Genomic DNA, 22,791 nt, shown 5'->3' on the forward strand with positions numbered 1-22,791 from the left:
TTGTGTTGATCTTTTACTTGTCCCGTCCCTTCCTATAATGTGTGACATACTGCTGTACTCAGCATTGTTTTTTCCATCTCAAAGCAAAGGTAATGTCCACAGTAATCAGCGGTAAAGGACGAACAGATAATCATTATCAGTAGCTGGTGTTTTTCAACTGAGTTCCTCGATGCACGAGTTGTCTCAAAGTAGAAGAATGTGAGGTTTTTGTTTTTGTTTTTTGCAAGGTTTTGTGCAAGAATGTAAGGAGTGAAGTGTGATATTGTCCATCAGGTGTGAATTTCCTAAAAAAAATGACATTACGGTTGTGGTACTTTACATTTATAAAGAATAACGAACGTTGCTTTTGTGTTTAAATGTTTAATGTCACATTTCATTTAAAAATTTAACAAATAATGCACACCAGACTCTGGTTGTTGTTGATTTACCCACAGACATGACAAGTGTTTCCACAGGGGGTTTAAAATGATAGAAGTGTAACGTGTGCGCGCGTGCGTGCGTGTGTGTGTATACAGTATTTCTTTTTTATAACCACTAGACGGCAGCAGCAGTTCATTCTTTAAGGCCGTTGTCTTCATGACGAGTGGTCACTGGTCATCACGATCCTCGTGAAACGTCATCCATCCATCATCCAGCCATCATCTATCAATAGGTATCTTTGACCGTGCAAGTGTAGCCAACCTAATACGTGCATATGCATTCCATCCATCCATTTTTCTAATCCGCTTATCCTCACAAGGGTTGCGGGGGGTGCTGGAGCCTCAGCTATCTTCGGGCAGTAGGCGGGGGGCACCCCGAACCGGTTGCCAGCCAATTGCAGGGCACACAGAGACGAACAACCATCCGCGCTCACACTCACACCGAGGGACAATTTGGAGTGTTCAATCAGCCTGCCATGCATGTTTTTGGAATGTGGGAGGAAACCGGAGCACCCGGAGAAAACCCACGCAGGCCCGGGAGAACATGCAAACTCCTCACAGGGAGGCCGGAGCTGGAATTCAACCCGGTACTTCTCTGCACTGTGAGGTCGACGCGCTAACCACTGGACCACCGGGCCGCCTCATGTCAATTAGTTAATTATAAAGGGATGAAAACATGCACACAAAAAAACAGACTATGAGGAAATACTTATTTTGCTCCTTTGTAAGACATACAGTATGATAATGATGTCAAAATGATCTAACGGTTATTTTGAAAATCGATTAATATGTAAATTTGTTTCAATTACAATTACATAGAACACACCACATTATTCAGAATTGAAAGAAAATTCAAAAACAAATGCACTATGATACAGTTTCTGGTTTGGTCAATAACATGCAAGAAAATGGGGAAAAATGTTGATCACAGATTTCTGAAAGAAAGTAGGTATTTCCAAATGTATTTTGATCAAACACTAAAATAATCAGTCTGCTTTCATGGAAGACGAGAGAAATTTGAGGATGTTTTACTGATGACGCCTGAAATTCAACACTTTGAATTCAACAATGTCTTTAAATGATAATTCCATGATCAAATGGTAGTCAATTAATGGATTGTCACAATATGAAAAAATAGACCTGCTTGCCATAAATATATTGATCCAGCCTATCTCTTTTGAATGATTGATTTCGCTCATGACAGTGAGTGATGAGGTTTAACATTTGCAATCGCTTGAGATGTTTTTTTTTGTTATGATCCAGTAAAGTTCCCCCGGTTGCTGTGGTGGCGGCGGCGGCGTTGTGTTCCTTTAAAGGCGGCGCACTCTGCACTGTCGTCATTGCGCAGATCAGTTTTGAACCAAAAAGCGGAGTGACCTTCCTTCCTTCGCTCTCAGTGTGAGAGGGGGCAGCAGTCAAGCGAGAAGCCGGCCACAGCTCACGCAGCGCCCCGCTTCAGTCTCGGAAATGAACAACTTAATCGGCGATGAAGTCGGGTAAGCTCCTGCCTACGAAGCGCCCTTAAAAAGATGTCGTTTTCTAAAGTTTTTTTGGGGGGTAACTTGCACTCTTGCCGGGCTGTCATTTGACAGCTAGCGTTTGCTAGCGAGCTAGGTTAGCTTCAGTAAGTTAGCGAGAGTCCTAGCAGATGAAAATATGAGCAAAAAAGTGACATTCATGATGGAAGTCGTGAGTACGACAGCTCGAGCAGGAACGTCCTACGTTGGCTTTGGCTCCTGCCTCATTGCCTGTTAGGGAAATATGCCAAAGTGTCACGCTATTCACTTATGCCGGTTGTTGTGTTTTTCTCTCGGTTCGAAGCATTTGAGCTAGCCGAGCTAACGTTTGCTGGCGAAGCCCAAGTCTGACTTGGCCAAGAGGACACTTAGCGGACACCGCGGGAATATTCGGCATCCTTTCCCAGGCTAGTCGTCCACCTTTCGCAGAGTCGGGGTAGTATGCCCTTGGTCTGATTGAACGGAGCGATCTTGATAATGCGGAGGAGCACCTGCTGGTGAAATTGCAGCATCCGAGCGAAGCGTCTCTCTGACCGGGACCGCCGTGCTCAGACTGGATACAGCCGGCTCCAGCCTGTGTCATTGTACCTTCACAATTTGCTATTAAGTGGACGGTGAACACGCGCATACGTGGAGAAATCGGTGTTAAAGAACGTGAGGGAAAAAAACTTGTCGGACTAAAATACTGTACTAAAAACTGGTGTTTATATCGCCCCCTGTACTTAGTGTCGCCACTTCTACACTTCTGTCGAAGACGGTTTACACTTGCACATTTTTGTTTACACCTGTCTGCTGTTTTTAATATGCTAATCTCAATACGTGCACTTTACTGTTCCACCGGTGTAACTGACGAAGTATACGAACATATTTATAATATTATATATATATATACAGTATATATATATATATATATATACAATACAATACATGCTGATTTATATAGCGCTTTCACAACGTTATATATATATATATAACTGCGGCAGTGAGACGATTAATCAACGTACCATATCGTATCTCATCCATCAATATTTGACGGATTAATTGATTATTAAAGTTTGTTGCAACCCTATTTGACTGTGTACATTGTTGTACCTGACTGTTTCCGACTGTGTACTTTATTGTTTGCATCAGTGTACCTGACTGAGTGCATTTACGTACTTGATTGCACTTCCATATCTGACTGTATACAAATGTACTACTTTATACTATTTACCTGACTTTTTACACCATACCAGATTGTATACTCTTATGTCGTTGTGGTGTGCTGTGGACAGATGGTGTGTACTTTCATTTTTACATTTCTTTACCTGACTATATGCACTTAGATGTACTTGACTGTTTTACTTCTGTATCTGACTAATGTGGTACATTGTGTGCACGTGAGCATGCAGTATACACTGACTGTTGTGTTGACCTTTGTAACTGACGTGTACTCTTTCCGCCAGTGTAACTGTCAGTGTACATGACCGTGTACACATACAGTATGTAGTTGACTTTTTACACCTGTCCACCTGACTGCATACACTTAATGTATTTGACTGTTTACACCCCTGTACTTGACTCAGTACGTTTGCATATTTAGCTGTCTGCACTTATGTACCTGACTGTGTGCACTTTTGTACACTTGTGTATTTTATAGTGGAGATTGCAAAAGCAATTTTTGATTTGTGCAAACTGAGAATTTAACGTCGCAGAAAGGATAGAGCTTCGTTAAACACAACAAATTTAATATGACACCTGAAAAACTGATGTGCCCCGCCAAAAATAGACTTTGTTTTACTACTTGTTTACTTGTTTTAAACCACTGCTCCACTAGACAAATAAGAGGTGTCATGTTGGGATAGTGTTAAAAAAAGTGCATCCAATACCTCTGCCTCGCCCCCAACCCTCCCTCCTTAATACATTTCTGAGAAATCAGGACTCTGCATTGGCAGGTCCTCAAACTAAGGTCACTCGGACTCAAATGCAAAAAATTCGTGACATCCCTATATTTTGATAGAAAGTTTTTGTATGTATTGTGAACTTGTGATGGTCATTTTATATACATTACCGGTATATAATTTTTTTTTCTCTCAGAAAATTATTTGTTGGTGGGCTGGACTGGAGCACCACACAAGGTAGGTATCTCAACTGTCATATTTAAACAGGAGAATAATCAGCTAATTTGCATGCAGTGTGTCGTGAATAAACAGCCATTTGTCTCCTGGACATAGTGGCACACTTTGTTGTCATATCAAAGAAACCGGGTTCTAACTTATTAGGACTGGAAAAGGTGAAATGAAAGCATACGGAATTGCTGCGTCAAATTTTTGCTGAAACCAAAAGCAGAGATGAACATTTATTATAATTATTCTTGCTTTTTAAAATATTTTTGTAGTATCCCAAAACTACTTCTATTGAATAGATGTTTATTACAATCTAATTCAGGTAATGCTCGAATGACTGCGACAATAACGCATACTGCAGAGAGCTTGCTCATCATTGGAATAGAGAGTGTGTGTGTCTGGGTGTGGGTCTGGGTTTGGGTGTGTGGCCTTCAAGCGCACTGTGGTCCCTATCCACCCGTGCTGCAATAGCACGCTGCAGTGTCCTTTGTTAAAAAAAAATAAAAATCTGAAACTATATTGTTTTAGTTTTTGTAACTCCATTAGTTGAGTGTTTTTAGGTACTACCATCTTTAATATACGTATCCTTACGCTCCTGTTGCTTTGTAAATGGCCGTCACCTCATAGCTTTTAAATGTGTCCCGCCTGTAGTTGGTTAATGGTTGTCGAACAAGGGCGACAGTGATTGCCTGCTGTGTTGGGGCGCAGTGCTTTTGGCATAAATAACTGCCTGCCTTCCTCAGTATGCCTCAGCCAGGTAAATTCATGTCGTCACTGCTTGTCAAAGCCACTGGCTCATGTGTTTTCGAGACGATATCAAAGTAGGAATAAAAAAAAAAATGTTTCAATCACGTACACGTTGGCTTTGTGTTGTTCTGCTTCTGATTGGAAACAGATATATGTAGCCTCGCTTAGGCATGGTCACTGTTTCAAAAAAGTGATGTATTTATCTATGTGTGTGTGTGTGTGTGTGTGTGTGTATATATCCATTTTCCGAACCGCTTAATCCTCACTAGGGTCGCGGGGGGTGCTGTAGCCTATCCCAGCCGTCTTCGGGCAGTAGGCGGGGGACACCCTGAACCGGTTGCCAGCCAATCGTAGGGTACACAGAGACGAACAACCATGCGCGCTCACACTCGCACCTAGGGACAATTCAGTGTGTTCAATCAGCCTGCCATGCATGTTTTTTGGAATGTGGGAGGAAACCGGAGCACCCGGAGAAAACCCACGCAGGCCCGGGGAGAACATGCAAACTCCACACAGGGAGGCCGGAGCTGGAATTGAACCCGGTACCTCTGCACAGTGAAGTCGACGTGCTAACCACTTGTGTGTGTGTGTGTGTGTGTGTGTGTGTGTGTGTGTGTGTGTGTGTGTGTGTGTGTGTGTGTGTGTGTGTGTATTTGCATCAGAGAAATATGAGTGGTTAGAATCTTGCTCGATTTACATGACTCTTGTTGAATGTGACTTTGGTCTAGTTACACAACCTCCTCAGAGATAGTCTAGCCTGTGTCCAATTCTTCACTGGTGGTTTCTTGTTTGACCACTGTGTAACTTTGTACGTGTATGTCTTAATGGCACTGTAGCATAAAGATCACAAGCCCAGTACTGTGGAACTCGGCTTCTTCCCTTGTCATTGTCCGCAGGGCTTCCCAGCAATGAGAAAAGCAATTACAAACTCCTCAGTTGTTCTAACTTGCCCACTTTGACTGTGTGGGTGTGTGCTGGCATCTCAGGGTTGTGGCGTTTGGTTGGTGATATGGAAGATGACGTTGGGTCAGTCCTTTAGGAATGTGGATACATGACATCTGTGTGTTTTCATATTTTAATGTACCAATTAAAAAAACAACATTGCTTAATTACAATGAATAAAAGTAGTAGATGTTAAATGGCCTTTTCACAACTGTGCTGAAGGTATTTTCCAAGCTTCATTAAACATGTTGAGAGTTTGCCTCTACCCCTCATGTTCAGGAGACAAATAGAGCTGAGTCATGTCTTTCATAACTATTTCACATTTGCTTAGTTGTTGTGTTGTTTTTATCATTATTTTCTTTTTTTCTTCCCTCAGAAACCCTGCGAAACTACTTTTCACAATATGGGGAAGTGGTAGATTGTGTTATAATGAAGGACAAAACAACTAATCAGTCGCGAGGTTTTGGTTTTGTCAAATTCAAAGACCCCAATTGTGTACGGACGGTGCTGGAGACAAAGCCACATAATTTAGATGGCAGAAATGTAAGTATTACATCTGAAAAGACTCCTGAAACAACACTGTATATGTGCATATTTTAAGAAATGCGTAGCCATAACCAGTTACAGTGTAATTGGTTATCCACAGGAACGAGATGTTTTTTAAGTACACATAAGTGGTGGTATACATGTTCCTTGCAATGTTTGCCCTACAAGACTTATCTGTTCAAAGTCAAATCAACCAATTTGGCAGTTCAGATTGCAATTCAGACTGCATAAAGACACACTGTTAGTTTCCTGAACTGTATCCAGTGTTATTCATCACGACTGCGGTATCTCATCAGCCATTTATTCAGTTAAGCCGCTGTGAAAAACATTTGACACACACTATTGATTCTAAAACATTTCCTCTCTATGATGTCAGATTGACCCGAAGCCATGCACTCCTCGAGGAATGCAACCTGAAAAGACTCGAACTAAGGAAGGCTGGGTAAGGAGAGTCAGATTTTTATGTCGTAAAGTCAGTGTTTATGCTGACATGATTTTCTTCATAGTAATATTAATAAGCCACAAATTCCACAACTGGGACGGGAAGCAATCAAGGGTGAAATGTATTTAAAAAAAAAAGTTTGGACCATTGGTTTGTCAAGTCAATCAATGCATGATTGCCACATTGTTTTGTGTTTTGACCAATATTCAAATGAAATTCAGCTTCATCAGCTTTGATGTATAGCAATTTTGCCATACATAATGGCATTATCTCAACTCAACTAAAATCAACTGTATTTGTAGAGCACTTTCAAACGAGTCGTAGTACTCTGTCTCGGCGAGTACACAAATGTAACTACGTGTACATGTTCTTGCTTTGAAAAAAGTGTTGTTGGTGCATCCGTAATAACCGCGACCGATTCCTGATGTCTTTCTCTCATACATTCATCTCTTAGGGTTACGCCTCAGTTTTGACTGATGTTATCATTTGCAGTGTATTTGATTGAAGTCTTTTTTTTGTAGGAGCAGCCTCGAGCCTTTACAGTTTGAGTGCAGTGCGATTGTGAAGAGAGTGAGTGGAGAAAGCAGTGTTCCCTGATCTGTGGAGACTCGTGTTTGCATTGACATGACATGTTAAGAATTATACCCCAGGGCAAGAGGAGAACCTAATTTCTTCTGCACTGCCGGAATAGATGATGGCTAAGCGGCCCTTCCCAGAGGGATCCTTTAACAGACACTGTAATCCATACACTCCTTGTTTTCTTTCAGAAGGGCAGCAAAGCCGATAGCAATAAATCAAAGAAGATATTTGTAGGTGGAATCCCCCATAACTGTGGCGAGCCTGAACTCAGGGACTATTTCAATAGGTTCGGAGTGGTGAGTATTGTCAATTACACCAACAGTTCATTTTGGCTTAATGACTGTTTGGCGACATTAAATAATGAAACGGCACATTTCATGGAATGGGAAAGAGCAAAGGGATATTTGTCTTGATTTGGGTAAACAAAGCACCTTGTCTGCTTTTGTAAATGGCCCTTGTTTCCCTTTGTCCAATTCAAGGTCACAGAGGTGGTAATGATCTATGATGCGGAGAAGCAGAGGCCCCGAGGTAAAAGCTGATCCCGTTTTCAACACCCCCCACCCTTCCCTCCCACTCCCCTCCATCCATACCGTACCATCTTAAATCTAATGACAAACTATTTGGGCCCAAAGAGAAACAGACCATTAAACTGTGGAAATTACATTCATTTTAAACATTGCAGCCCATGCACACTTCCTGTGTGTGGGCACCCATTTGAGGTCATCATAGTGTACACAAAATAGACAGTATGATTTCTGTCATTACAGTCAGAGAAAACATCAAGAGGTATCGCAGAACACTTCTCCAGCCTCTCTCAGTTGGACCCTTTCATGTCCATGTATTTTTCATTTTTTTATGACCTTCAACATGACAAGAGATAGATGCACACTTCAACTCAATTAACATTATCTTGAGTAAACGTGATAACCACTTTAATAATCTTTATTTTTCAGAATTCACACAATTTAACCCAAAAAATTTAGAACGATAATACAGTAGATAATGTACTGTATCAGAAACAATGGTTTAAAATTTTTAGTTTTTAAGCAGACAAGCAGCACAGGCTTAACACTGTTGCATCTGCTACAACTGTCAGTTAACGAATTGAAAATGTCACACTATCTGTCAAAAGTCAAAATCACATGCCAGTGTTTGGATACCTCCACAACAGGCAATTTAGGAGGAATAGCCATATTTTTAATTGAGAGAAGCTTAAGAAAAAAAAATGAAATCCAAAAAGTTAATGCCAAGTCGTTAGCAGATGCTTTAGGGGACAAAGCATCAACTGAAAGGGGAGACATTAGAGGCAGCCAGATGGTCAACATGCAAAAGGCACTGAGAACAGTTTGAGTTCTAAAGGGGGATTTAACCTTCAAAAGCGGCCTCAACGATGAATGTGATCTTGCATTTCTCAAGTACAAGGGTTTAAGTGCTTGCTACCAAAAAAAGGCCTCTTTATGAATTACCTGAACGTAGAAGAACATACAACAACAGAATTGCATTCATTCATGTATCGTGGCGCTTTCAGCGAGAAATGCCTCACTGGGAATCAGACCAGCCATCGGCAATGTTGGTGTCAGCCCCCTGCCCAGTGAGCTCCAGTCACATCTGTTTCATCTACATTTGTCCTACATAGCAATGATGCTGCGACCAGTGACCCACAACATGTTCTGTGTTGCTGTTCCTCCTTCACTTCATTTCCTCTCTGTTGGGGGAAACAGAATAGTTTGTCATTGGCGTTTAACATGATCTAATGCACCAGTTAACACCATTGCACAATCTTTGTTAAGGTAACTTGAAAATGTGTGGTCTCGGGTTAAGTGTTCTTGCACATAAACGTACTGTAAATGGCATCGTATGTTTTACCATATGTAGAAATTTTAAGTCATTTTGTAAGTGAGCTCTTTCTATTTTTCTTTTCCTCTGTGCCCCTTCTCCCTGTGAATTGATTGAATGTGATTAACTGTGTCTCTTAAGATTTGTCTTTTCTCCTTTAGGTGACTGTGCATTGACTGGTACCACAGAGGTACAGGCCAAACTTTTGAGAATGCCCAATCCTTCAATTGGTTATTGGGGTGTATACAAAGTCGTTCTCTTTCTTTTTACCCTGCCATATGAGATATTGCATCGAATGGTTAGATGTCAAACAAGAACCCCTCTAAATGCAGTTAATGTTTACCCAAAGATACTTTGCGTTTTGTGTAAAATATATGTATCAGGAGCAAGAAACAGCATTCATATTGAAAAATATTAAAACAAAAAGGAATATACTGTATACATTCTATAGATATGTTGTAGATATAGATAGATATACATTTTTTTTTTTTTACAGTATTAGAGCACAGAATGAATACCAGTTATTTAGGATTGCAACAAGTCCAGTGTCACCAGAAAATGTGTCTTAAACCCTTTCATGGACCCTATAATCTGATAACATGATAAACTGTCTACTGTAGTAGCCGCTGTCCCTGGAAGGGTTAACTAGGATCATAACATGGTCCTAAATTCTGATTGAGGACTGACAGAAGCTATTAATATCAATAGGCCACACGGCTTGGGGATGCTTGGCTGGAGGTCTCTAAAATCTGTTTGTTGTCTCTTAGGATCTTTAAGTGGATTCAGGTTAAGTCCCCAAGTAGAGATGGGTACTCAACCTAGTTCTGCCAAAGAGAAAATTAATTGAAAGTGGATCACTGTGGCACTCAGAAAAGTACTGTTAGTTTGTCAAATAACATCCTTTTTATGGGGGGGGGGGTCATTCTGCACTATTAATGCGTTAAGACCTGCATGTTACATTCCTATGGTTTACGGTAGTTTTTTTGTGTGTGTGTGTGATAATCTGGATCTTTGTATATGCCCCATGAAAACTTCACACACAAGTCATTTGGGCAGATCAGCCATGGCCTATATCTTTGTGTTATCATTTGCAGTGTTTTATTGTTCAATTTCGGCTTATCCTGGCTGACTCAAAAGTAAAATATTCAATTTGGGAAAGCTTGGAGAAAGCTGTAGGCATTCGACAATTTGTGTTTTTCATAGTTTTGTAATGCATTAACAATGGCTGCCACAAGTGTGTGCTCCAAAGCAAAATACCCAGGAGAATTCAAGGTGGGGTTTGGATGAAACCGCATAAATCATGCCGATTTAGTAGTTCTGCTAGTTTTAGATATAGATTCACCAATATTTATTATGTCTCCTTCATTCTTCATTCATGTCACTTAATTCTCAAACTGTTCTAGAGTAATGTTCCCTTCAAGCCACCAGACTGAAGAGGCTTGGATTCGGTGTGTGCTTCGTGGTTGTGCGACGTCATCCAAACCCCAGGAGCCTCTCGCTCAATCTTGACAGATCCTCACTCTGCCGAATCCCAATACTGTTCTTCATCTTGTGTTGTCACAACCCCCCCTGCTACCTTGATTCACTCTTGGTCGTTGGCTAGGTTTTGGATTTATTACTTTCGAGGCCGAACAATCGGTGGACCAGGCTGTCAACATGCATTTTCACGACATCATGGGCAAAAAAGTGTGTAGTTGTAGTTTTATTTTAACCTTCAGATAAAACAGAGGCTTAGGCGACTTACTTCATCTTACAATACAATGTGATGCGGTGACGTACAAATGCTAATGCATTTGGTCAATTTCCAAGTTCGATCGTACAGTTAGGCTAATTGGTTTCGTGCTCAACACAAAAGCATGTTCTCTACACTGACAAGTGATGTATTTTGGTACTTCAGATCTTGTCGTCTAAGGCTCTGTTTCTAAATGACCACTCCTTTAGGTTGTTTGATGTAATTTTATTCTCAAAAGTAATTCAACAGTAGAACAAAATCTGCATGTTCATGTATAAATGCATTTCTCAGCATAGATAATTGGAAGAAATAGATAAGAAATAAAAATCATTCGCAGCCCACTGAATCGCAAAATTTAATTCACCTAAAGGATTGGTCTAATCAGTTCTGTTTTTTAAAAAAATGTTATTTTTTATATTTTTGGTTGGCAGGTCACTTCCATGTCAACGTTTTCTTTTACTTAAAAAAAAAAACAAAAAAAACTCAGTGACCTCAATCAAAGAATCTCCATACTGTGTCCATCCGCCTGACGAAAACATTTTGCAGCTCTCCTAAATCACAGTTGAGAAAATAGACGATAAAAACTTTGCCTTCATGGCGTGTGCTAGGCAAGCTTTGCGCCGGGAGAAAGTAAATTAATAATTCACCATGATGCAATGTTTAAGATCGTCTTCTCATCTCCCGGTACCCAGATTGGGGCTTCTGCTGTTATAATGGCAAACATCACCCACCTGGAACCTTATCTGAGTGAAATGTTAAAACGAGTGTGTTTACAGTATAACCTAGCTATGTAGTTCAGATTAGGAACGTCATATTAACATAAAAGCCATTGTGTCTGTTTCCACTTAAAAGTGGCAATTGACTCTGTTTGGTTATTTTATTTATTTTTATTAATGACTCACAGAAGGCACCAAGGATATCTTGATTAAAAGGTCACTTTCACATTACAGGTATATCTTGGCTGAATCCAATCTCATTGGTGATGGATTTAGCTCAACCTGTAAACTCCCCAGTTAGACACCCCCGTGACTTTGCCCTGATTTTTCAGCAGGCGTCAAGGCTCAACTTAATCCATTGTTCTTGACTTGACATTACCTTACACTGGGACTTGGGGGAGCTTGGGAGGTATGAGTTCCAAAATTAGAAAATGGAGCACGTCAAACTGAGGAACAAATCCCAGTTCTGTTGTTGGGGACTTTACAGAAGTCATGGTATCCATCACACGAAGCTGTGATGCCCACGTGAGAAAGCGCTCTGGTAGCTGCCGGCGGCAGCGGGGCCACTATCAGACGTGCGTGTAATTGGGTCGTCGGAGAAAAAAAAGAGAGGAAGCTGGGGTTGCCAGCAACACCTTAAAGCTGGGTGGAATTTGTGATTCATTTTCTTCCTGCAAGGTGACCCTAATAACTCAACCCCTCAGTCTATTTCTGGTTGGCTCCCCCTTAGTCTCTGCCCGTTTCTTTGAGCTGGTTAACTGTTTGTTGCTGTGCCTTGTCACCCAGTTCTTTTCCAATTCAAAATGCGTCTCTGACTTGGGCCATTCAAAATACTGTACATGCGTAGATTCCAAGTAGATTATATGGTTGGTGAACTATCAGTGTCAAGTAACAAATGGAACAGAGAAGAGTTTAATGTGTCATGTTACCTTTTGACATTTTCGACAATATTGCACCTTTTGACACAGTATGAACATTCAATTTTATACTGATAAATGTTCATTTGTTCTTTCTGCATGTTTACCTTGTATTATTTTAGAACTGAAATGCAATTTTCTCTCTACGTCCATTCCCCTTAAAAAGTATTCCAGTTAGAATAAATTGAGATTTCTTTGTATGCATTAGATGAAGAAAGGTAAGTTGTAATTTTACATTAGTATACTCTGTTTTGTAGAAGGCACTTCATTGAACTAAAAAAAAAAATCTATGTTTCTCAGGTACATTAAATGTTCAGGTCAAGACACGCTTACATTTTAAAAAGTTTTTTTGGTTTGTAGTACCTGATACACATAGCTGTACTTGTCTCCTGGTTACCCCCAAATTTGGATTTAGACATTCAACCCATGCTATTGTCCTAAAGTGAAGCTTTTGAAATTGGCCACCAAACAATATAAATGTCTTAAAATTTGGGTTAGGACACGTCTTACTAGGTGGGAGACTTCATGGGCCATTTGCTGGTATTACCAAATTGTATCCCCGCCTTGTCCTTTGTCCAGGTTGAAGTCAAGAAGGCAGAACCCCGTGACAATAAAGCTCCTGGCCAGCTCGGCCCAGGCCAGTGGGCACCCAGGAGCATCTTAAGTGCAGCTAATGGTTGGCCAGCACAGCCTGCCCAGGCTTGGCAACAGCCTTACGGGCCACAAGGTGAGTACAAAGAAACAATAGGCGTTATTAGTTCTTTGAGTAAAAGCTACCTTCTGTGAAAATGTTCTAGATTATGAGTCAGTTTCAAAGCACAACTGGATTTTGAACAAGCCTCTTCTTTCCGTTTTTTTTTCCTTTGTCTAAATCACTGTATTATTTTGTCCCTGAAGGCATTTGGGTATCCACGACTGGCCAACCAATAGGTAGGCTCTCAACCTCGCCTTTCCAACAACAGCCAACCAAACAGGACTTATGTTTTATCCATGTAATGGCGTGAAATCAAATCAGTTTTGCTGTATGATAGCAAAATTACTCCAAATCAAGTGTTTGCACACTGTGGCTTTGTACTTCTTATTTTTATCTTATGTAGCTACGGTGAAATAATGAACCATTTTAATGCAATTTGTGATTGACGGAGACCATAATTTTACAGATTTTACTCAAAAGTGTTCGCTTCATAGTTAATCACATTGTCAAAGACAAAGATGTCACATCTACCATATTCTGAGCCAAAACAAACTGGATACCATGCATATTGTAATTATTTATGAACATGTTATACCAGTAGTCGTAATTGTTAACTGGCATAGCACACATGGTTCAATTGATAAGAAGTGTGTACAAGAAATTGTGTTCTCTAATTGAGCAGGTGGTTATGGACCTCCATTAACAGCAGGCCGGGGGACCCCCACACAACCCCCTTCACCTTTTAGTGCATTCCTGGTCACCACCCCAGCGGGCAGCTTTGCTGCACCTCAGGGCTACCCTCCGCAGGGCTTCAGTACAGCACCTCAATTTGGTGAGTGACGCTAACACGCTCAACAAATGCTCAATTGTCTCGGAATACAGTAGTTTAAATTATACACTGAACAAAACTAAAAGTCGTTTCTGAAGGTACCGAATCCAAACAGTTCAGATGCACATTCATCAAACCCTTCATTACTGAAATATTCAAATTCAAGAAGTGTTCCTTCAGTTTTGCCGGTGCTCGACTAGAGTTGCTCAACTTGGCATGACAAATCATGTAGATAGGATGCCGAGTCCCATTACGTTCTGTGATGCATGTGGATCCATGCGGTACATATTCGTCCGACCACCAAATACAGGATATGAGTGATTTTTTTTGGGCTTAACAAGCCACCGTAGCTCGGCATCGTTGGAAATATTAGATCGTAGTGAGTGTTGATCATAGGTGATCCTTCGTCTTTTGTTTCGCCATGCCGCTGCCATCATGTTCATCATCAAAATTTAAAAAAATATCCTTAAATGTGCATTGTTTAAGCTGGTCTTGACATTCAAAATAATTTTGCAGCACTAATAAAAGCACAAATGTCTAGATCAAGAATCACGCACCATGGGCACCATCTCATTAAAGTAATGCAGGAAGCAGTGTAGAGCTTGATAGAAGGTGTGCCTTGAAAGAAGCCAACAAGTTATTGAGAGATAAAGTATGATTAGAGAAAAGTAATTAAGATGATCATTTTATTGTGTAACAGGTTACAGTTTTGGCACTCCTCAAGCAGAACAGTATGTTCAGCAGGTTCCTCCTCCACCAACTACTCCAGGAACTGCAACATTGGGCTTTGCTCCTACCACTACACCAACTCAGGACTTGAGCAAAGCTTCATCTGGGCAGCCTGACTTTCCATATAGCCAATATGGTAAGCAGTGTTGTGGTTGTTTGCTCTTCCATAGGCCTTTCTCTCCTATTTCATTTTTTGATACACCTAAGCACACCCCGTGCTACTAGATCATTTTTGGTCAGGACGGGAATTGCTTTTAATGCAAATGCATTGTTGACGGCGTTAACACAGAGCTTGCTGTTGAAATTATTTGTTAAACAGCCTACATGCTTCTTACATGAAACCCACTACCACCTGAGCTGTGAAGTGGCTGTCATTTGTATCAGGTCCCTCCAGCAGGGCTCTGGTTGCATAAAAGTTTGGTAGGTGTTGGTTTAAACTAGATCATCCTGCCTCGCAATGCTTGTTGTTTTAGCATTTATTTCATTCTTGACAGATTGCTTCATAAAGCTTTGTAGAAGTCCTTATGCCTTCTAGTTATTTCCTCCTGAACATTCCATTTCCTTTTTGAGGGCCTTGTTGATTTCCATTCTCGGTCTTGGCACGATTGTCATACACAATACCATTATGAAACCATCTGGAGTTGAGCATGCTTAAATGTCTTTCAACTAGGGGTGCACCAATCACATTTTTTTTCTGGCCAATTGCCAATCCCAGATCTTTCACAAGGCTTGACAAGATGGCCAAGTGCAAACAAATTGGCACTGCTTAGTTGCAACTTTTCCAGAGTATTTTGTTAGCCTGCAGAATTAAGTTTAATATCTTGTTGAGAGCATAGCATCCATGGGTATGGTTCATCTTTTCCACTTACTGTAGGTACATAAACATTGGCACTTAAGAGTCAATTATAAAGGAAAAGATGCATACAACATTTTCTGAGATCTGATGACTTGGCTCTGTCTTGAGTTACCTATCATTTTCTGTTTCGTGTTTGTTCATTTCTTTCATTTCACCTTTTGTGCTCAGTCTTCCCTGCATCTTCAGACCTCCACTTAAGAGACCAAATACTGCTGCACAAGTAACTATTTTCCCTGCAAGGACCTTTTACCCTAAAATTTGTCTTTTGACTGGCTAAATGCCAGAGGTCTTCTGAGATGACATCATTTGTTTTAGACGTCTGTGGTAGAATGAAACGAGGTTCAAGAAAAATGGCTTGTGCATATTCATCATTAAAATCAGAGCTGTAACAGTAAGTGTCCCCTACATGCCAATAGATTTTTCCCAGTGATCCCTCACATTGTTTTTTACAGCAATATTTGTTTCTGTAAAAATTCACGTCACATTTGATTGGATGGAAAGTTTTGCCTTGACACTTTAATGCATAAAATTGTCTGCAACCTTTCACTTACTCCTTCGATGCAACATTGAACTACGAAATATTGCAGTCAATTACTCTCTTCACCTGATATTCTTTTAGAGGGTTGGTGTAGCGTGCAAAAGTTGCATGGCATTTTTCTTTTTATATTATATATTTTTTATATATTCATATTTCAGAAGACCAAGTTGGTATGACAGTAGAGGCAGGCAACCAGGTCAGCAAATAACATGCATATCATCGCTGTCGGGCAGAATCCGCACATCTCCAAAATCATTACATTTCAAGAAAACACAGTAACAACAACAAAAAAGTGCCTGGTAATTGTACGTTGTGGAAAATTGTCCTTAAACTCCTCGACTATTTCTCACGCAGTTATTCACAAAGAGGTGAACCGTCTTTGCTTGGATAACTGAGCAATTCAGGGAAGCTCATTTGATACCCAATCATGGCACCCACTTGTTCCCAGTTAGCCTATTTACCTGTGGGATGTTCCAAACAGGTTTTTGATGAGCATTTCTCAACTTTCTCAGTCGTTTTTTGCCACCTGTCTCAGCTTTTAGCGGAACTTGTTGCAAGCATAAAATTCGAACTTAATGATTATTTGCTAAGAATTTATCAGTTTGAACATGAAATATCTTTGTAGTGTATTCGATTAAATATCGGTTGAGCATGATTTGCAAATCATTGTATTCTGTTTTTAATTTATGTCAAACACAAAATTCCAACTTAATTGGAATTGAGTTCATACCAAAATTCTACTTCCGGTGTCCTACAGGAAGTGCACATAATCGTTTCACCATGAGAGACAACAGAAATAAGGTGGATATAAACCAACTATATTTACTGGGTCTAGGTCTAAAGACATCCAGACTTTTCTTGAGACAACAAAGTGACTTTCGTAAATATTCAGCCCCTTTTGAACTTTTTGATCTTTTGCCACATTCCAGGCTTTCAACATAAAGAAATAAAAGTAGAATTTTTTTGGTGAAGATTCAACACAAAGTGCGACACAGTCGTATAATGGAACGAAGTTGATCCAATATTTTTAACCTTTTTTTAGAAACAAAAAATTGCAACGTGATATAATTCATCCACTTGACTGTCAGTGCAGCCAACTAACTCCAGTAGTTCACTGAGGATTTTTGAATATGTGCCTGAGACCACCACTGCAAACCTACCGAGAGCTGGGCTTCCTTCTAAACTTTCAGCCTGAACAAGGGGAGCACTGATCACAGATTTAGCCAAGAGGCCCATGATCCCTCTGGATGAACTGTAGCTGTCCACATCTGAGGTGGGAGACTCTTGTTATCCTGTACAACTCTTCGTCGGACACTGCACAAAACTGGCCTGAATGCAAGAGTGGCAAGCATAAAGCCAATTCTCAAAGAAATTGATAAAAAGTCTAATTTGAAGCCACCTGGGAGATGTACAACACGTGGAAGAAGGTGCTTTGGTCAGATAAGACCAAAATGTTTTTGGGGGGAAAAAATGTAAAAAAGTAAACGCTAGTAAAAGTAACACTGCACATCACCCTGATCATGGTCCGGGCTGCTTTTCATAAGCAAGGACAGTGATGACGGATGGAGCCAACTAAATGGCCATTTTGGAAGAAAACTTCATGGAGTCTGCAAAAGACCAGAGACTGGAATGCAGACACCGATTCTAATGGGACAAAACTAAACATTCAAGTGTTAGAATGGCCAAGTCCAGACCTGAATCCAATTTCAAATCTGTGCAAAAATCTGAAAACTGCTGTTCACAAATGCTCTCCATCTCACCTTACTGAGCTCGAGCTGTTTGCAAGGAATAATCTGCAAAAGATTTTGTCTCTTGATCTGCAAAACTGATTGAGACATACCCCAAAACACTTGCAGCTGTAATCGCAGCAAATGTTGTTTTTACAAAATATGAACTTAGGGGAGCTAAATAATTTGGCATGCCCCGCTTTTAATAAAAAAAAAAAGTAAAATATTGAATGAATTTTGTTCAAGATTGTGTACCACTTGGTGTTGATTCTTCCAAAAACAAAAATCTAAATTTTATATATTTGTTTGAAGCCTGAAATCTGGCAAATGTCAAAAAGTTCAAGGTGGTTGAATACTTTGTGCAAGCCACTGTACTCCAAGAATGATAAAAGGCGAAGTTATACGACACTTCTTGCATTTCAAGTGTCCAATGTAAATCGATCTCTTTTCACACTGTTATCAACATTTTTAATTAGGTAATGTCTGAAAATAAAAAGTGACAATCGTATTGGTCAATTTGTGAGCAAATGTGAACCTTATTTAAACACAGGGAATTTCCTCTGGACAGCGGCGATATGCACACTTTAGAGTTATATGAAAATACTTTGTCTTCCCAAGGACACTGAAAAGTGACTCATCGCCAAATGGAAGTGTAGAGACAGTAAATGAGTAGAACTGTTAAGCTCTGTCAAGTTATAGTAAGAGACATACTAATTACAGTAGTCAGCCAGTATAAGGGTTCAGTCAACGTGGTCTCCTCGTCTCCCTGATAGGCTTGGGTAACTACCCTCAGGACCGCTCTGCCTACGGACCAACGCGTCCTCACACTTATGGTCAGGATGATCAGGGAGGATGTAGTGCAGGTAGGTGCCAGCATCATATTGACCAACGCCAGAAGTAGCATTTCTTCATTACTGTAGTGTCCGTACTCATACTACAACCGGGTTCTTTGCCTCTTATGCAAAGGATTTTGCATGCGCATTCAAATTCTTGTATGGTAAAGCACGGCCATTGGTTGTGAGCTTATTTGAACGTAATTTGCAATCACATTTGCTGCCAAAGCTTCAACAGTATTGTCTCCCTCTGTGGCTATTGCTTTACTATATATACCAAGACAACTCCTATTTTTATTCTTTTTTTTTTCTTGTCGGCATTGCTTTGCAGCTTACAAAAAAGGATGATCTAATGGTCAGGAATACAGTAGGTTCATGACTCAGTTGTGTTTATGTATCGCCGTTTACCCACTTCTTTTCCATCCACGTCCTTCTGCCACATAGTTGAATGCCACATAGTCTAAAATTTAGACCAATTTAGAGGACACAATTTCAAGTGTTTAAAGAAACAATCTACTGGTCTTTAGTTTGACATTTTATTTTCTCACTTCATATTATAGTGGTTCAAATGAGAGGATCAAAATGTGGTTTCTCTCTATTGTATTAGTTTATGCCACTCCCATTCCAGCTAATATAGTTTTTCATGTACAGGTATCTGTGTTTGTGACCTAGAAAACTAGTCAGGTAAAAAAAAAAAAAAATCCAAACTCACCTCTCACCCCTTACCAGGAAGATTTAGTGTCTACAAGCTGCCTGACTTTTCTTTTCCTGGGCGTCTGTGATGCTCATCCAATTTTTAGGGTGATGATGCCACCAAGCGTCCATATAGAAGAATGTCAGAACTGATTGTTCAGGATGCTTCTTGCCCTTTGCAGGCTTTGAATGAAGGTCTTTGGAACAGGGTTTGTCCGTATGAGATTGAGCAAGCAAATATGCAACTAACAGGGAATTTCCTTTATAACTTCAAAAGGGACGATGGCTATCCTTAATCCGGGAAGGGGTGGAACACAAAAATGTCGACTAGAATGAAATTTGATGACAAAAAAAGATTTATTTACAAAAAGGGCACAAGACCGACAAAACACAACAGAAGCTGGGACAGGTAGTGAGGAAATCCAATGGCGAGAGAAACACAAAACAAACTATAACTTTGCAACTTTAAAGATAAGATAAGATATCCTTTATTTGTCCCACACTGGGGAAATTTACAGCCTCCAGCAGCAAGAATGTAGGCAGAAAGGAGAAGAAAAAAAACAAACACCGTTCAATTAAGTGCAATATAAATACAAAATGGATAAATAGCAGTGCTATTTACAGTTGTTTTCCACATCATTTAATTATTATTAATATTATTGTTGCTATTTTTTATTCAGCAGCCTGACAGCAGTTGGTAGGAACGAGCGTCGGTATCTCTCCTTCTTGCAGCGCGGGTGTAACCGTCTCTGGCTGAAGGAGTGCTGTCAGGGCGGGCTGGAGAGGGTGGGAGGGACTGTCCATCATAGCTTTTAGCTTAGTTAGCATCCTTCTGTTGCCCACCTCCTCCAGAGTGTCAAGGGAGCAGCCCAGGACAGAACTGGCCTTCCTGACCAGTCGCTCCAGTCTCTTTCTGTCCCGGGCTGAGATGCTGCCTGACCAGCAGATAATGCCATAATGGATGGCCGAGGCCACCACCGAGTTATAGAAAGTCTTAAGGAGCGACCCCTGAACCCCAAAAGACCTCAGTTTCCTGAGTAGGAAGAGTCGGCTCTGTCCTTTCCTAATCAGGGTGTCCGTGTTTGTAGACCAGTCCAGTTTGTTGTTCAGAAGAACACCTAGGTACTTGTAGGAGGTCACTCTCTCTATGTCCATACCCATAAACAATAACGAAATAAGACAATGGCAAAAACAGAACACGAACTTCACTTGGTATGTGGAGCGTGAGCAAGGAAAATAATCTGACAGACTTGACAGCAAAGTGATCCTTAAGTAGGAGTTGATTACAATGCAAATCAGCTGCATTGCTGGAATGAACACACTCCACTCCATCTGGAGCTGAAAACCAAAACAGATCAAGACATGACAGCTATAAAGTACTGTCTTTTGATGTAATACTGTTGGAATAAGTGTTGCCCAGTGTCTGGCATTTTTATACCCTGTGTGTGCGGGTGGCTGTGGGTGTGGGTGTGGGTGTGCCCTCCAAATTGTACATGATATTTTATATGAAGGGCAGCACTGTGAAGAGTGGTTAGCACATCTACTACAGTTGTGAATGTCAGTTTAAATCTTGGCTCTGAGCTTCCCATGTGGAGGTTGTGTGTTTCACCTGTGCTTGGGTGGCTTTTCTCAGGGTATTTTGTGTGTGTTTATTTTCTTTTTTAATTACTCACGGGCTACCAAAGCTGAGACTTATGATAGCTTTGAGTGAAACATAATTCAGAATGACACCAAGTGAAAGGAAAGATATTCTGTCACCCAGTCTCAATCATGTGTTTTTCAAAACCTGCCATGAAGAGAAAGGTTGGCGACAGGAAAAGACAATTTCATGCAAAACAGGAGACCTGAATGTTTTTTTTTGGTTGAGCGCACAGCCCAACATGTCTTAAACAGACAAAGAAAGTTGCAGTGCGCAAGAAATCAGCCATTAATTACTCAACTGGACATGCTGAGGAGTATGCAAAATACCAGGGAGATGGGAGAAGTGGCCAGGGTGTCAATCTTGTTCACATTCTGATGAACTGTTATTTAAGAGGAAGTCAACCCCAAATTTTTTTCTCCAAGAATAGTGTATGTTCTATGAAGCCCCACTAGTCTAAATGCTGTATTCTGATTACTGGTAATATAGCGTTTGTGGAATGTGAATTGAACAGTAAAATCCACCCGTTTTTGTCAAGCTCAGGGGCAGCCATTTTGGCACTTGCCGTTGTTGATTGAAAATGGCATCACAGTTGCTCTGATAACAACCTATCATGGCTCAGCTTCAGAAAACAAGTGAGCTGTGATTGATTGTTTCCTGACCCATGAGCAACGGCCATGTATTTTCAGTTGACATAATATGGCCTAATGGCTGACCCCCTGAGATGGCTAAAACCTTGTGAAGATAAGTGGTACAGAGAATGGATGGATGGCTATTTTACATGCTTAGTAATTGTCAGTGGTAAATAGATTTTTATTGTCACCTCAATCCGTCTCGCCCACCACAGGCTACGCTCAGGACCTGACTGCATTCAGCCACACCTTTGCAGACCCGAGTCAGACAACGGCCTCGTATGGCTCAGCGCAGCCCATTGCAGCTCCACAGCCTGCCGCCAGCGCATTTGGTAGAGGGCAGAACCACAACGTACAAGGCTTCCACCCATATCGACGTTGACTGTCAGTTTGGGACAGGGATGTTATGTAAAATTTTCCACAAAAATAATCGGGGGGTAGGGGGTGAAGTCAGGGAAACTCATGTGTTGGAATGTCCTTTTGGATTATTTTGAATGCGAATTGTGAAATGGAAACCTGCAAGACAGTAGGTATTCATTTGTTCAAGAGTTGTACAAATATTTTTTTTTACCTAATTTATGGAAAATTCATGACGAAATTCAAAGATGCTGTTATGTCCAATAATGTTTTATAGTAGACCTAAAACTACTTTGCAATAACTTTGATTGTCGCGTCAAACACTAGCACATAGACTATATGGAAAGAGACTTGCATATAAATATGTATATTTATGGTTGACACAAATGAAAACAGGGTTTTGCATTTCCCTAGCTTTAAATTCTAGGGAAATTGTTTTTATTTGGTCACTGTTTACTTTCTGAGCCTTTCAAGTTTGTTTGAAATTGAGATTATAGATATATATTATACACAAACTGTGCAGTTTTTAAAAAAAATGAATTTTGTACTAAAATGTACACTTTGCTTGTTTGGTTTTTATTTAAAGACATAGACTTCCCTCAGGTGGCTGTTTTGGGTGCGTTTTGCACGTATGCAAAAAGGACAACTTATTAAAAAAAGTTTTAAGGATGTGATTTCTTGAAGGAGCCACTGCTAATCATGTGATTTCAGTTTATCCATACATACATAGCATTATAAAATTGTAATGCCCTTGTATGCGATTACG

The 22,791-nt window shown here is 40.4% G+C and overlaps 1 protein-coding gene across 3 annotated transcripts; it reads left to right on the forward strand.

Moving 5' to 3' along the window:
* Positions 1-1,780: 1,780 nt before the first annotated feature.
* dazap1 (DAZ associated protein 1) lies at positions 1,781-22,694 on the forward strand. 3 transcript variants are annotated; one of them, XM_086114925.1, is made up of 13 exons: positions 1,781-1,915; positions 4,013-4,053; positions 6,107-6,273; positions 6,653-6,718; positions 7,486-7,593; positions 7,777-7,825; positions 10,737-10,819; positions 13,078-13,225; positions 13,396-13,428; positions 13,875-14,024; positions 14,722-14,886; positions 18,645-18,734; positions 21,884-22,694. In XM_086114925.1, exons 1-13 carry the CDS (start codon positions 1,887-1,889, stop codon positions 22,048-22,050), a joined length of 1,296 nt encoding a protein of 431 aa, XP_085971051.1. In that variant the 5' UTR covers positions 1,781-1,886; the 3' UTR covers positions 22,051-22,694. The 3 variants fall into 3 exon arrangements, with proteins under 3 accessions (XP_085971051.1, XP_085971049.1, XP_085971050.1); XM_086114923.1 differs by lacking the exon at positions 18,645-18,734; XM_086114924.1 differs by lacking the exon at positions 18,645-18,734 and having other exon boundaries at positions 7,489-7,593.
* The last annotated feature ends 97 nt before the right edge of the window (positions 22,695-22,791 follow it).

Source organism: Hippocampus guttulatus, chromosome 7 (assembly GCF_054856545.1).
Source record: "Hippocampus guttulatus isolate MCC_2025c chromosome 7, RoL_Hgut_1.0, whole genome shotgun sequence".
NCBI classification, from domain to species: Eukaryota; Metazoa; Chordata; class Actinopteri; order Syngnathiformes; family Syngnathidae; genus Hippocampus; species Hippocampus guttulatus.

Bases quoted from the DNA above. Each gene is read 5' to 3' on its own strand.
- dazap1 (XM_086114925.1), top strand. From the start codon at position 1,887: ATGAACAACTTAATCGGCGATGAAGTCGG. The intron at 1,916-4,012 runs GTAAGCTCCTGC...TTTTTCTCTCAG, and splicing joins TTAATCGGCGATGAAGTCGG to AAAATTATTTGTTGGTGGGC. The intron at 14,025-14,721 runs GTGAGTGACGCT...ATTGTGTAACAG, and splicing joins CAGTACAGCACCTCAATTTG to GTTACAGTTTTGGCACTCCT.